This window comes from Neoarius graeffei, chromosome 13, assembly GCF_027579695.1.
Source record: "Neoarius graeffei isolate fNeoGra1 chromosome 13, fNeoGra1.pri, whole genome shotgun sequence".
Lineage (NCBI taxonomy): Eukaryota > Metazoa > Chordata > Actinopteri > Siluriformes > Ariidae > Neoarius > Neoarius graeffei.
In genome coordinates this window covers 2,620,104-2,635,249 of record NC_083581.1, presented here as the reverse complement: position 1 = coordinate 2,635,249, position 15,146 = coordinate 2,620,104, and the positions used below count along the sequence as shown (strand labels likewise).

The 15,146-nt window shown below is 42.4% G+C and overlaps 2 protein-coding genes across 3 annotated transcripts in view; both read right to left on the bottom strand.

Moving 5' to 3' along the window:
• sgk2a (serum/glucocorticoid regulated kinase 2a) overlaps positions 1 to 1,317 on the bottom strand; it is a 28,120-nt gene extending 26,803 nt beyond the window's left edge. For both annotated transcript variants that reach the window (XM_060937135.1, XM_060937136.1), the window contains exon 1: positions 1,162 to 1,317. The gene's annotated coding sequence lies outside the window, so the exon portion shown is untranslated. The remainder of the gene's footprint in view (positions 1 to 1,161) is intronic.
• Positions 1,318 to 8,334: 7,017 nt separating this feature from the next.
• The window catches only part of l3mbtl1 (L3MBTL histone methyl-lysine binding protein 1), a 51,485-nt gene continuing 44,673 nt past the window's right edge, over positions 8,335 to 15,146 (bottom strand). The window contains exons 14-21 of the mRNA XM_060936704.1: positions 14,141 to 14,251; positions 11,616 to 11,757; positions 11,395 to 11,497; positions 10,044 to 10,238; positions 9,732 to 9,781; positions 8,715 to 8,872; positions 8,546 to 8,608; positions 8,335 to 8,466 (exon numbers count right to left, since the gene is read on the bottom strand). Of these exons, the coding sequence (XP_060792687.1) occupies positions 8,335 to 8,466; positions 8,546 to 8,608; positions 8,715 to 8,872; positions 9,732 to 9,781; positions 10,044 to 10,238; positions 11,395 to 11,497; positions 11,616 to 11,757; positions 14,141 to 14,251 (954 nt within the window). The remainder of the gene's footprint in view (positions 8,467 to 8,545; positions 8,609 to 8,714; positions 8,873 to 9,731; positions 9,782 to 10,043; positions 10,239 to 11,394; positions 11,498 to 11,615; positions 11,758 to 14,140; positions 14,252 to 15,146) is intronic.

Here is a 15,146-nt window from a genome sequence, read left to right as displayed (position 1 = left end):
GTGCTTTTTAGCTGTATAGTTAGTTTTAACTCTTTTTACCCCTTAAAGCAGTTGCTAAAGCCACCCTTGTATATGTATATATTGTTCACCCTTAGAGCATATTTACAAGAAAAAAAGTCTAAACACAAGGTTTTAGACAAGGCGTCATATGTCGTCATCAAGGGGTAAAGAGTTAATGTTGTGGGCATCCAGGAGACATTACTTCCTGTTATCCCTTTGCATTATAAACAGTGATCGATCGATCTGTGTGTGTGTGTAAAAAAAAAAAAAAAACGCAGCTTGTCATGAAACTAATGTGCAAACTCCTCTGTCCTGGAAACTTACTGACTGACCCAAAGCACTGGAACCAACTTCCATAAATGATAAATGAACATCTGCTACAAAAGTGGAAACTCCACCATGTTAACCATTAGCCACTTTTCTTTGTTTAATAAGTTTTTTATTTGTTAATATTATGAGATGGAGGTTAGTTGAGGTTGTATCATCTGCTGCACAAGACCTGGTGAATGAGCAGTCACTATAAAACTATAATGTGTTAAATTGGGCGCATTAATGCATATAAAACTGTATTAGAGACAGGATTACTGTCCACTGTTGGAGAAGGCTAATGGACAGCTTCTGATTTGAGAATAACAGCACTGTGTGAATTTGTAATTAATAAACTGGCAGCACAAGACTGAGACGATCAGTAAGTGAACTGTAGTTATTACTAGTGGAGGATAACACCTGCAAAATGAAGCCTGGAAATTAAAAGCAGTTACTCCCAGATATGGAAAATTTATGTAAATATCAGTCTAATCTTGTCAGAGCGACTAAAGACACCACAGTCCTCAGTCAGTCATTTCTAACTCACAGCACAGCATTTCATATCCCATGTTTACCCTTTTTATGACCTGCAAAGTTGGCCCAAGTCAAGAATCCTGTCCAGGTAAATTTTTTTTAAAAATAATTTAGGTTATATCACACAAACTAATGCAAATTTAAAAAGACGAGTGATGAAAAGACTGAAGGAGTAGAGACATACAGTCAACCATAATAAAATTAGTCTGTAAATCATTAAGATATGAGGAAAACATGAAACAAAAGTGTGTTGTTTACATGCAGCTGGTTAATTTAGGATTATAAAGACAAAGCTAGAAAGTGAAAGTGGTTTTAACTCACCTGGGGGTCAGGAAGCTGAGCGTGGTTTTACAGCATTGATCTGCTGTGCATTGTTAAAAAATGTCGCTTTAAACACTGGCAGTAAACATCAAGCACTCTGGGGTCAAAGAGCAACTTAAGTAGGGACTTAAGAGGTGTGTGTGCGCGCGCGTGCGGTCTGTTAGGCAACTCTGTGTGTGTGTGTGTGAGAGAGTGTGTGTGTGTGTGTGTGTGTGTGTGTGTGTGAGATAGCAGTTCCAAGAGGAAAATAACTGGCACTTTATCACATTCTGCAGGACTTGTTTGTCTGCGATATTATTACAATCACAAAACACTTCAACTGTGTCTCAAATTTAAGCCATTTATTCATGTGGATGAGCTGGATGACATTTTAACTTAAGATCTGTACATTTTATTATTGTTATCATCATCATCATCACTTCAGTTTCCTGTCAGAGAGAATAATTCACCAAAGAAAACCCAGACATTGCTTTAGATGTAAACAGTTCCAATCCCTGTTAGTTAATTATTATTATTATTATTATTATTATTATTATTATTATTAATACAAACACCATTTGGTCATTTCTATAGGTTATTTTTTTGTTTTTTATAAGCAACATGATAAAACAGCTCCAGAAATGGGCTGAAGGGTAAACGCTGATGATTGAGTTGGCTCAGAATGTGCATTTACTCCACCTAGTGGCCAATCACATAAAGTGCATAATTATTATCAGGGTAGCACCAATTAATTTGTTTATTTTAATGTAAAACAGCTTTGTTCACATGCTGCTGAAAAGTGACTCCATCTGCTAATACTGTCCTTAAGATTCCTTTATGGACCATCATGGATGCTCATCATTCTCTGCTCATTTAGTCATATTTTTACAGCCTGTTCATTCTTGCAAAGTTCCATAATGCATTATTTTAATGCATTATGACAACTCTGGAAAGGGGGAGGACTTCTGAAACACCTCAATACAGTGCAGCCCTTAAGGGGTTTGTCCACAGGAAGAGACTAGCAGTGATGTGGTGACCGGAATGTCGATGAAATTCGGCAACCTGAAGTGATGAATAGCTGCTGGCAATGTGAAGTGCTAATCTCAACCTTGAGGTGACGAACAATGGGAGTGAAAGACAGTATTGACAGGCCAATAAATACAATCAGAGCCCTGAATGTCCACTAGCAACCATCTGTCAGCTACAAAGCAATGGACAACCAGAACATCAAGGCCATAGTTGCTCATCTGACCTGCCATCAATCCGATCATGACGACCAAAACGTCAAACAGGACTGAAACGTGACAATGTAAGAGAGGACCAACCTCCACAACAAACTGTTTACAACACGAAAATCAACAAAGGACTAAGGCTACATCCACACGACAACGGCAACGAGATTTTTTTTTTTTTTAACATCGCGTCCACATGGGCAACGGATCAGTAAAATATCAGGTTCATATGGCAACACAACGCTTGCTGAAAATGATGCAATACACATGCCACACCTCTACGTGCGCTGTAAGACGGTCCCATCGGAGACACCAGAACAATAGAAGAAAGTAGACGCATGCGCATAAACCCCTTCTTCTGTAGCATTAGCCACATAAAGTTTTGATTATTAATCAGTAGCGTAAAACGAAAGACGCGGAAAGAGGAATGAACGGGGGTAGATGGAAGCCGGTACGCCAACATTCTGATATCCTCCAGAATTCTTTAATGGTCCGGAATAAATTGAATGCTACACGTTGATGGATTACTTTGTTCTTCTACGCCCTTTTTGAGGAATGTATTGTCGGACTTAAACCAACATCTGAAGAGGTGAGACCACTCCTTTTTTTTTTTTCCTGTGTTTGCTGGCAGGATTGTTTTTGTTTTTGGAAAGCGCACAGGCGGTGCGCGGTTTGGTACTGCTTCCGCAGTGTTTGGACTAAAGACTCTGCCCTAAGGGCTATTCTCTCTCTCTCTCTCTCTCTTTCACTTTGCACCATTACACAATAAATATTCACAGTGAAAATATTTTGTAAGCGCGTTTCATGAACCAAGTTATAGGATTTGTTGACAACTCGCATCGAGTTCGTTACACTTCTACCCGGCGTGAAGCACTGACTGTCATGTGGTTGTGACGTCATCGTAAACAAATCCGTTCTACTCATCCAGACGACTTCGCAACGGCGCTGTTGCCAGATTTTTTCACTCTGGAACCCGTTCTCAAAAGATTTCGTTTTGGGGCACCCAAAACGCCGGTGCCGTGTGGACGCCGGGCCGAAATGATAAACAATTTTATCAGATTCACCTGAATCCGTTGCCGTGTGGACAGGGCCTAAATTTTGTTCCCCAAGGGAAGATCCAGCCAAAACATCGATCAGAACTGAATTCACGTGATAAATACGAGAGGAGATACAATTCTAGTCAGAAGAAAGTTTAAATTGACCTAATAATTTTTAGCAAAAAATTGACAATACAAAGACCAAGTTTTGTGTTCAATTTGTGAACCTGATCTAATTAGTAGCTCGTTAGCAAAAACTGGACAATACAATGAGCAAGTGTTGTACAGAAGGTCGAGTTCTTTCAAATAAAACAATCAGAACTGAAATCCATTGAGAACTGAGGGAAGAGATACGATTTAACTGAAACAGGAAAATCAAACAAACTACCAAATTTTGTTCCTCATGGGAAGATCTACCCAAAACATCGATCAGAACTGGAATCAGATGCGAGAGGAAATGCAATTCTAGTGAAAAGTCTGAAAGCTCATTAAAGGTGACCTAATTAGCAGTTCATTAGCAAAAATTTGACAAAACAACAACCAAGTTTTGTGCAGAGTGATGAGGTTTTTTTCAAACAAAACAATTAGAACTGAAATCCGTGGAGAACTGGCGGAGGAGATGCGATTTAACTGAACTGTGGACGACGGACAGACAACGGACGCCATGCCATGGCAACAGCTCATCAGCCTTATGGACAGATGCAAACAAATATCTTTGTACGTTATGTTCATGACAACTTCGAACCTTCTGCTTCCAACCTTAGTGCATTCATGCAAACTCCACCATCTGAAGGCAGCGATAAAAGTGCGTTACAAAACCGTGTCCTCTCCTCATCTAAAAACAAACACTTGCTGTCTGCAAAAACTGGAGTTTTTTGGTTAGCACTTCATTTATTTTTAAAGTGGATGTGATTTATTATCTTTAACTAGATTTTTTTTTAAATCTAATTTAAAAAAAAGTTAACGTTTCAGTTATTAAAATAACGCATTTTTAACCATTTCAAATAAACTCAAAAGACTGCTGTTATTTCTTGTTTTTACGACAAGTGCCAACCATGTTGAAGTGACCTCACAGAATCACAACTGTGAGAAGTCACAGCTCTCGAAAAACTCCAAGAAGGAATTACGAGGTGAAGAGCTGTTCGAACAACGTCTCTTACTGGAAAGTCAAAAACTTCCCAGTTCCCCCATGGTCATTACTATGGCATTAAACCTTGATTGTGGACTTGTTTATAGTTTGACCCTCATCACTCTGCAATGCTCTGTACCAGGATCACACTCTGGAGGAAAACCAGACAGACACTGGGAGAACATCTGGAACTCTACACAGGTTGTAATCTGAGCTCAGGATCAAAGTGGGCGGCACGGTGGTGTAGTGGTTAGCGCTGTCGCCTCACAGCAAGAAGGTCCGGGTTCGAGCCCCGTGGCCGGCAAGGGCCTTTCTGTGTGGAGTTTGCATGTTCTCCCCGTGTCCACGTGGGTTTCCTCCGGGTGCTCCGGTTTCCCCCACAGTCCAAAGACATGCAGGTTAGGTTAACTGGTGACTCTAAATTGAGCGTAGGTGTGAATGTGAGTGTGAATGGTTGTCTGTGTCTATGTGTCAGCCCTGTGATGACCTGGCGACTTGTCCAGGGTGAACCCCGCCTTTCGCCCGTAGTCAGCTGGGATAGGATCCAGCTCGCCTGCGACCCTGTAGAACAGGATAAAGTGGCTAGAGATAATGAGATAATGAGATGAGGATCAAAGTGAAGACCCTGGAGTGGTGAGGCAACAACACTACCTGCTCAACCACTGCTGTGCCACCCTTATATTTCTAAAATATTTCAATACGTTTTATTGCTTTGGATTACAATTGCACTTTGTTCAGATGTCAATGATCTCTGGGCGCATTTTGTTCCTAACTCATTCTGTCTGAGGAATCTAAACAGAGTAGTGGAACAGCTGTTAAGTTAATGAGGACCCTGGAGGGCCTTGTTTCTCTGGGGGTTAAGGTTTAATCTCCTCAGCTGATTAACTTTTGGCAGAGAAAGATGTACCGCACCACACCACACTATTCCTTCCTATGTTTTCCCTTTAAAAGCAAATCTACTTAATATCTAAAATGTTTTGTTGCATTATTTATTATTGTCACTATGCTTGATGAACTGGACATCCTACTCAGCTCCTTCCCAGAAAATGGCACCCCACTGATGCTCCTGGGAGACTTCAGTCTTCACCTTGAAGCCTCCCATTCCGCTGCCTTCCTTCCCCTACTCCACTCCTTTGATCTCTCCCGGCTGCACTCTCCTCCATCCCATAAAGCTGACAACCTTCTCGACTTGGTCTTCCTCAGAAACTGCTCTGCCTCAGATCCCACAGTTATCCCATCCATCTGCCTGACCACCACTTCATCTCATTCTCCCTCTGTCTCTGCTCTCTTGCCTCTGCTGTCACTGCCTTCCTCCCCCCACTTGAATCCTTTGCCCGTGCCACTGAATCTGCTGCATTCTCCCTGCTCTCATCACCGGACACATTATCTCCTCTTGTTTTCAGGCCAGTAAGATCTTCCCCCTCCTAGTCCCTGGATGTCTGAAACACTTCGCTCCTACAGAATTGGTCTACGTGCAGCAGAGAGGAAGTGGAAAAAATTCAGGGTCCCTGCTGACCTGTCTCGCTACTAGTCCCTCCTTGCAGAGTTCACAGCCTTGCTCAAATCAGCCAAGATCAAGTTTTATCGCTCATTCACACCTCCATCTTCAACCCTCATCATCTGTTTTTTCTTCCCCCCTCAACTCTCCACCAGCTGCACCTCAGTCCTTCTTCACTGCAGAAGACTTCGTGGTCTTTTTTTGAGATGATTGTCATCCACAACTCCTTCACCATGCCTGCCTCAGCTTCCCACCCCCTCCCTACCCTCCCTGTCTTTTCCCCCTTGCTCTCTGCTTTTACCCCTCTTTCCACTTTAGAGGGCTCTCAGCTCCTGCTCCCTCACTGTCCTGCCACCTGTGCCCTTGACCCTTTCCCCTCACCTCTCCTCCAGACCATCACTCCGGACATCCTCCCATTTATCACCTTCCTTATCAACTCCTTCTTGTCCTCTGGATACTTTCCTTCCAGCTTCAAATGGGCCCACATTACCCTTCTGCTGGGAAAAAAAAAACACCTGAGACCCCTCTGTCATCCAGAATTACTGCCCCATTTCTCTTCTCCCCTTCCTGTCAAAGACGCTTGAATGTGCTGTTGCTAGCCAACTCTCCTCTTTTCTCCCTCAGAACAACCTCCTGGATCATCACCAGTCCAGGTTTTGAGCCGGACACTCAACTGAGACTGCGCTTCTCTCCGTCAGTGAGGCACTCTGTCCTGATCCTCATTGATCACCCCATCCTCCTGTCATCCTTATCAGCTCTAGGGATCTGTGGGACAGCCCTAGACTGGTTCAAGTCCTACCTCTCTGGTCACTTCTTCCAGGTTACCTGGTCTGGTACTGTATCGGCACCACACCAACTTACCACCACTGTCCCTTAAGGTTCAGTCCTTGGTCCGCTTCTCTTCTCCCTCTACACCCAGTCTCTTGACCCAATTATCTCTGCCCATGGTCTATCCTACCACTACTATGCTGGTGATACCCAACTGTTTCTCTCTTTTCCTCCTTCTGAGACACAGTTCTCTGCTTGCCTGCAGAGCTGGATGGACAACCATTACCTGAAGCTCAACCCAGACAAGACAGAGGTAATTTACATTCCTGCTTCATCCTCTCTACCCCCAGCCATTGTCATGTACCTCTGGGGGACATCTCTAGGTCTCCTTCACCTGGTGTGAAGAACCTGGGGGTCATGTTCAACGACACACACTTCCTCAGCGAACATCACTACAGTGACTCAGACGTGTAGATTCCTCCTCTACAACATCCGAAGGATCCGCCCTTTTCTCACCACCTACTCTACTCAACTTCTGGTCCAAGCACTGATCGGATCCTCTTCCGCTTGGACTATCGCAACTCTCTCCTTGCTGGCCTTCCAGCTTCTGCCATCAGACCCCTGCAGCGCACCTGGTCTACAACCTCCCTTGTTCATCCCATGTCAGCCCTCTGCTTGCCAACCTGCCCTGGCTACTTATTGCAGGTCACATCAAATTTAAGACATTAGTGCTAGCTTACCAGGCTCTCGAGGGGCTAGGGTCAGCATACCTCCACTGTCTGTTCCACCCCTACATGCCAGCCAGATCCCTACGCTCCGCTACTACTGGTCGCTTGGCCCCTTCTGCTCCTGCCCAGCCCACTCAAGATTGCTGTCCATCCTGGTTCCCCATTGGTGGAATGACTTGCCCGTTGAGGTCAGAACTGCCGACTACCTTCAAGCACAGACTGAAGCCTCACCTTTTCAGGCTGAGTGGTGTCTAGCCTGGGGTTAGTTGTACTTTATATGGTTGGCTTGTTTGCTTGGCTGTTTGAATATTGGTGTTTTCAACACCATATTACACTAGGTATTGCTGTCACTTGTTCAGTTGGCACTAGAACTTTCTTGTCTAGAAGTTCAGCACTTTGTGTACCTGACTTTTGCACTTGTACAGTATGTCGCTCTGGCTAAGAACATCTGCTAAATGCCATGTAATGGCTAAATAATTTAAGAAAGTTCATTCATTAATATAAAAGCCCATCTAAAAAAAGTTTGTGTCCTTCAAACCATTTTAGTTCTTGGGCCACGGAATCATTAATCTGGATTTATGTTGACTGTAGCAGAAAGGAGGAACCATGATGGTCCATTTCTAACACTATAAAATACTGCAGCATCTGATTGGGCTCAGTTACCCTTTACTGGTTCGTTTCTGATGATTGTGTCATTTTCTTTCTCTCTCTGGTGGGGACAGCAGTAAACACCAAACACATGATGGGTGGTGGGTTGTGGATGGATGAGAACATGGCACAGCACTGAGGAGTCAAAAGTTGTCTACAGTCCTTCATCAGTGCTCTTGAACATGAGAATGGCATTGTAGATCTTCAAGGCTGGTCCCAACTTGATGCTCATGATCTTCACGATATCCGTCTGAGTCAGCAGGAGGAAGGCTTCTCCATCGATCATCTATGGAGAAAGATGTTTTCTTTCATTTGGGAATTAATCCTGAGTAGAGGTGAGGAGTCCAATATCGCACGGTACTTACTTCGTCTTTGAAAAGTCGTGCCTGCTCCTCACAACCAATAAGATTCTGCACAAAGCCGAAGACCTGCAAAGAGAGGAATATTTCTCTCCAGGACCTGTCTGATGTTTAAGATGTGTATCTGTTAATGCAATAACTATTACACAGTTAGAAATCGTTTTTAAACACCAACCTCGTCTACGCTCCATGTAGCTACTTGACTGGCATGAATTCCTGCAACACCAGGCAGGAGTTTGCAGTGTTGCTCCCAGCAGAGAGACAGAGTCCGATCTGAGCTCGCAGTCAATGCAGACATGAACAGGGAGGGATACATGCTCTCTGAAGTCATGTCTAGGAAAATAAACCAGAACGTCAAAGATGTAGTTGCTCATATGACCTGCCATCAAAACAATCATGACGACCAAAACATCAAACAGAACTGAAATGTGATAATGTGAGAGAGGACCAACCTCCACGACAAACAGAAAAATCAACAAAGGACTAAATTTTGCTCACCAAGGGAAGATCTACCCAAAACATCGATCAGAACTGAATTCGCATGATAAATAAGGGGCGATTACAATTCTAGTCAGGAGAAAAATGTTTCAAGTTGGTTTAATTACGAAGCAAAAAGTCAAGTTCTTTCAAATAAAACAATCAGAACCGAAATCCATTAAGAACTGAAGGAAGAGATACGATTTAATTGAACAACAATTTGTTTACAACAGGAAAATCAACAAACAAATGACCAAGTTTTGTTCCTCGTGGGAAGATCTACTCAAAACATCGATCAGAACTGGAATCAAATGAGGAGAGAGGAGATAATTCTCGTGAGGGGCCTGGAAAATCCATTAAGTTTGCCTAATTACTAACTCGTTAGCAAGAAATTTGACAAAATAACCAAGTTTTGTGCAGAGTGAAGCGTTCTTTTAAACAAAACAATCAGAACGGAACTCGGTGGAAAACTGACGGAGGAGATACGATTTAACTGAATTGTGGATGACGGATGCCATGGCAACAGCCCTTCAGCCTTATGGACAGATGAGCAAACTATGAATGTTAGTTTGCTCACTGATCTTTATTTATGAGCATTTTTCCTGACCCTGTTTTCCTCGTAATCTCTTTAACTCATCTTCATCAGTGACAAAATGTTTTGTGTTCTATCCATCAGTGTTTCTGGTGCATATGGTTTATAAAATAAGAAACTCACTTTGATAGGCTCGTTGTTGATTCTTTCGATATTTTGGAGGGCGGCCAATCCTGCGGGGGGGGATCAAACAACATTAGAGCTAATTTATTATTCACAGTTAATAAACTAGTCTTCATTGGTGCATTTAGATCTTTCTGAATGACTGAAAAACACTTTAACACTGCATTAGTTCAATTTGATTTATATATTGTATCTAGACAAGGAAAGGTTGTTTACATTTATTCCTCCACCTCAAAACCTTTTTTGGATACATTTAGATTCAAATCTATTCTTACTCCTTTATTAAAAAAGTAACTTTAATTATTTAATCACCTGCCATGGTAGCGTGACTTTTTAGCCCTTTGACCAAAGACGAGGAGGTTGCGTTTGGATCCCTCTGTATCCGATAGGTCCGTTTTGACCCGCCCCTGATTCCTCTCAGCTAACGGGCAGCCGGATATACAATGATGTGCTGTAAAACGTCCGGTCACATGACCTGAGCCATCACACCCAGGAGTAGGGCACTTCCTGTTTCACAGATCGACATCAAGCTGTTTACATGCAGGAACTACACATGCAAGTCATAAATTACAACAAAGTAAAAACTTAGACGAAAATTCATAAATCTATGAATTAGGGTGCATTAGTTGCACCCTAAAAATGAAAAGTTCCTCCGATCATGATACATTTATGTTTTTATGTTCCTTTTGGTAAGAAAACACACTGGGTGAAATATTTTGACAAAATTCAGAAGTTTACTGGTGGCACCAGGAGCTCAAAGTTATGGAAAAAGCTGCTATTTTATGACTTTTGAGACAAAATTTCGATCACTTTTCATGAAACATTATGGCACCTTATAGAGTATACCAAATATCTTAGATACACATTTTTAGTCCATATTCTAAATATATTATCAAGCACAGTTTGAGTTTTAGCTGTTCATTGAATCATTGTTCAACTACTTTTAAACAATACAAATGTATTATGAATCACATTAATGCTTCTCAATCCCTCGCAAAGGTTCTTAACATGATCTCTGGCTCACAAGAAATCAATAAATGGAGTCCAACATTGTGATTCAAACCTTACGCGAAAACATAAAATAAGCGTTTTTTGGCAAAAAATGAACCTCATGGTGCCACCATTAGACTTCTGAATATGGTCAAAAAATTTTACAGGATGTCTTTATTGGTGAAAAGGAACACCCGAACAAAAATGCATCAGATTTTATGAAAGTGAGGGCAACTGATGCACCCTACTATGAATATGTAAATCTCAACTTGAACCCTGCCCCCTTCTTTAGTAAACTGGTGTTGCTGTATTTGCATACTGATCGTTTTATGATGCAAGAACACTCCATTCTCACATATTTATGTACCCAGATTCTGAAATGAACACTAGATTGCTGCAGTGACAAATTTTCCACTTGTACTTTATCAAGCAATTATGAAAACAGGCAGATTTGCTTTATTTTTCTGGATAAGTTAGTGAATGTGAACCAGGCTTTGAGAACCGCCGATCTATAAAACCACATCACTCAGTTACTGTACACTGGGAGTCTCACGTGTCCAGTGATGCCACTGACTCGGGTACTGAGTCAGCACTCGTAAGAAGCTTGGAGTTCATTTTCATTAAACGTTTAGGTGCAGTTCCTGCTTGGATGATACAGGGAATGCAGACTGACCTGTTATGGAAGTTGTATTTGGAGGTGCTGCGGGAACTCGGGCCGGTTTTGCACGGCGTCGAGCTGAAATTCGGCGGAGCTGCAGCTGTACTTTCCCTCGGACCTAAAAACACCGCATGAAATTAAACTCTATTCAGTCTGCATGTACAAAACCACACAACAGTTAAATAACCACCAGTAACTGTTACAGGCAGTCATGATGCTGTGTATGTGTTTCACACCAGGCTGCGGGACGCTGGGCGAGGTCGAGGGTGGAGGTTGTAAAGGATGACCCGTGCTCTCACACCATCCAACAGGGTGAAGATCAGGATGATCCGAGTCCATCCACTCGTCATACACATGACTCCAACCGTCAAAATGGACCTGATGGTTTTAAAAAAAAAAGATTAAATAATAATAATTTGACAAAATAATTGTGATTATTCTAGCCACATTCACTGGATGTGAGCAATCATGTGCTCTGATTGGCTACTCTACTACTAGGATATCAGCTCATATACTGTGATTTAGAGAAAAACAAAATGGCAGAGCGTGTTGCTGAACCAACTGAGGACAAAAAAACTCTACTCGAAAACAAAACCCCAAAAATTATCAAGCATTTAAAAGAAACAGAAATGACTAAAAGAATAGTTTAATAAAACAAATAAAAGAATAGACTGTCAGGACAAACCGAGATTATAGTGGGGATTAGAGTTGTGGTGTTTCTGCTCCAGACTGGAACTAAACTCAGGCAGAGGGAGAGTCAGAGATGGAGTTATAGGTATAGTGGGACTGGGTCCTTATATCTTTGCTTTGCCCCCAGTATCGTTCCGACACAGCTCTTTTTTCAGAAAGCTAACTTTGCTTCAGCATCTTCCATTCACGCCAAAGAATCTGCCAGGGTTGGTGCAATCCTCTCCCCCTCACAGCCACCTCAAGCCCCCTGTTATAAAGATTAGCATTTCATTGTTGTTTGCGATCTAAAATGGATGCGAGCTCTTGATCCTGAAACCACTCATGCATGGGACTTAAATGCAAAAAACGTTCCGAAATATTGCTTTTGTCTGGGAAAACCACCTCCTGCCAGAGATATGAGTTCTTTCAATATTCATGCGCTTCCACTACTCGTTTATTAGCTCTCAGTGTCAAACTGTGCATGAACAGGTTAATCAAAATACAGCTACAGATCATCAATACATCCCACAACTCAAATAAAAAAAAAAGGATGATCCAAAGAGGAAAACATGACTGAAAAGACTTTCTCTTGTTCAGTGTTATTCCTGTAGATAAAATCATATAAAGTGTCTTGCAAAAGTATTCACCCCCTTGGTGTTTGTCCTGTTTTGTCACATTACAAGCTGGAATTAAAATGGATTTTGGGAGGGCTAGCACCATTTGATTTACACAACACGCCGACCACTTTACAGGTGAATTTTTTTTTTTTAAATAGTGACACAAACAATAATTAAGATGAAAAAGCAAAAATGTGGAGTGTGCATAGGTATTCACCCCCCCAACATCAATGCTTTGTAGAGCCACCTTTTGCTGCAATTCCAGCTGCAAGTCTCTTGGGGTATGTCTGTATTAGCTTAGCACATCTAGCCACTGGGATTTCTGCCCATTCCTCAAGGCAAGACTGCTCCAACTCCTTCAGGTTAGATGGGTTGTGTTGGTGTGCAGCAATCTTCAAGTTACGCCACAGATTCTCAACTGGATTGTGTAAATCAAACGATGCTAAAACCCCCCCAATTCCTTTTAATTCCAGCTTGTAATGCAACAAAACAGGACAAACACCAAGGGGGATGAATACTTTTGGAAGACGCTGTATGTATCGGGCCTTTTTTTTAAAAATCAATCAAGTGGTGTATAAATGTTTTAATAACCCAGACAGATTAGTTTCACTTCGTGCCATGAAGCGTAAAGGAGGAGGAAGGTAAAATAAAAAAAAAATTTAATTAAAACCCCCCCCCCACGGTTGAATATAAAAGCACACTATCCTTCCAGTGTACTACAGCAGTACAAAAAATAAATATATGTGGCTGCAGTTGTCAATGTATAAACTGTCCAATTATTATTCATGTTTTTGCTGCAACCGTAATTTGCAAATATCTAAATTTTTCCCCACATTCCGTAGATATTATACAGCAGATATAAAGGTTACAAACATAATATACTGCTGTAATATTACAGAAAGACAGCAGTATTTCTATATCATAATATTGAAATTACTGTAATCAGGTACTTACTTAGTGCCCATTATGCCAACTGGCATGTAGGGCAGCAATGAAGGTCCTCCACTCCTGTCTGTTCTGGGCCAGCATGTAATCAGATGCATTATGTTTATTTCTGTCACGTCCACGTGGAGATCTGTTGCCTCATTTATCATAACATCTAGTGGGATTCATTTCTTCAGCTTTAGACGTGTTATGTCAAAGTCCTTCCTGTGCCAGGAGCTGATCTTCCCAGACCGTCTCCCATCCAACTGCTAACCCCAGGCCCTTACGGCACACCGGGCGGAGCTGGTCTCCATTTCTGTAGCCCTCAGCCTCTCGTCTATGACATAGCTAGGGTTACAGTGGGGGCGGTCCTCTGGTAAATGCAAGAGTTTGACTCCCTACTCACATCCATACTCACCAGATGGCAGCAGGTACCATTTTTATGATGGTCTTTGGTACGACCCAACTGCCAGTAGAACTCACCATCTCCTGGTTGAGAAGTGGACACGCTAACCCAGTAACTCAGACTCCGGCTTTAATTCAGGACTCACTTTAATCCTGTACGTGTCCACTTCCTGTACACTGGCCACACGGATCAGCGCCGGACTCCTCTTATCCACCACCTCCAGCTTCATGTTCACCTGGAAGCCGTGAGGAGGACGCTGCATCCGGGCAGAGAGAGAGAATAACTTCATCTTACACAACACACACCACTCTTAATGACAATCACTTTCAGTGGCTTGGTTTCAGGTTTGTAAAAATGAAGTGTACACTAAACCTTTTTCATGTCTGATGTGTCTCCCCCCAGTTAATGGAAGCTTATGGCTACCAGTTTATCACCATTCATCCTAAATATTCACACACACACACAAAGATGACTGACTCATAACAGTTTCAGCTGTATTTAAATAAAATTAATTCTATTACAAGCCGGCACGGTGGTGTAGTGGTTAGCGCTGTCGCCTCACAGCAAGAAGGTCCTGGGTTCGAGCCCCGTGGCCGGCGAGGGCCTTTCTGTGCGGAGTTTGCATGTTCTCCCCGTGTCCGCGTGGGTTTCCTCCGGGTGCTCCGGTTTCCCCCACAGTCCAAAGACATGCAGGTTAGGGTAACTGGTGACTCTAAATTGAGCGTAGGTGTGAATGTGAGTGTGAATGGTTGTCTGTGTCTATGTGTCAGCCCTGTGATGACCTGGCGACTTGTCCAGGGTGTACCCCGCCTTTCACCCGTAGTCAGCTGGGATAGGCTCCAGCTTGCCTGCCACCCTGTAGAACAGGATAAAGCGGCTACAGATAATGAGATGAGATGAGATAATTCTATTACTGAGTCACTTCTAATATACAGGCTCAGCCTTCATGCTTTAGGCCACACCCCCTTTAAAAATATCTATAAACATGGACAAAATGAGAACAGTGCAGCATAGAGAGTCAAAAACCACGAGCTGTAAGCGTCCTTTAATTATTAGCAACATTAGCTTCATGGCTAAAGAAGCAGTCTTTAGCTGAGACATGTTTGGTGCATAAACAATCAGTTGGGGTGAGGGAAAAGGACTAAAAATCA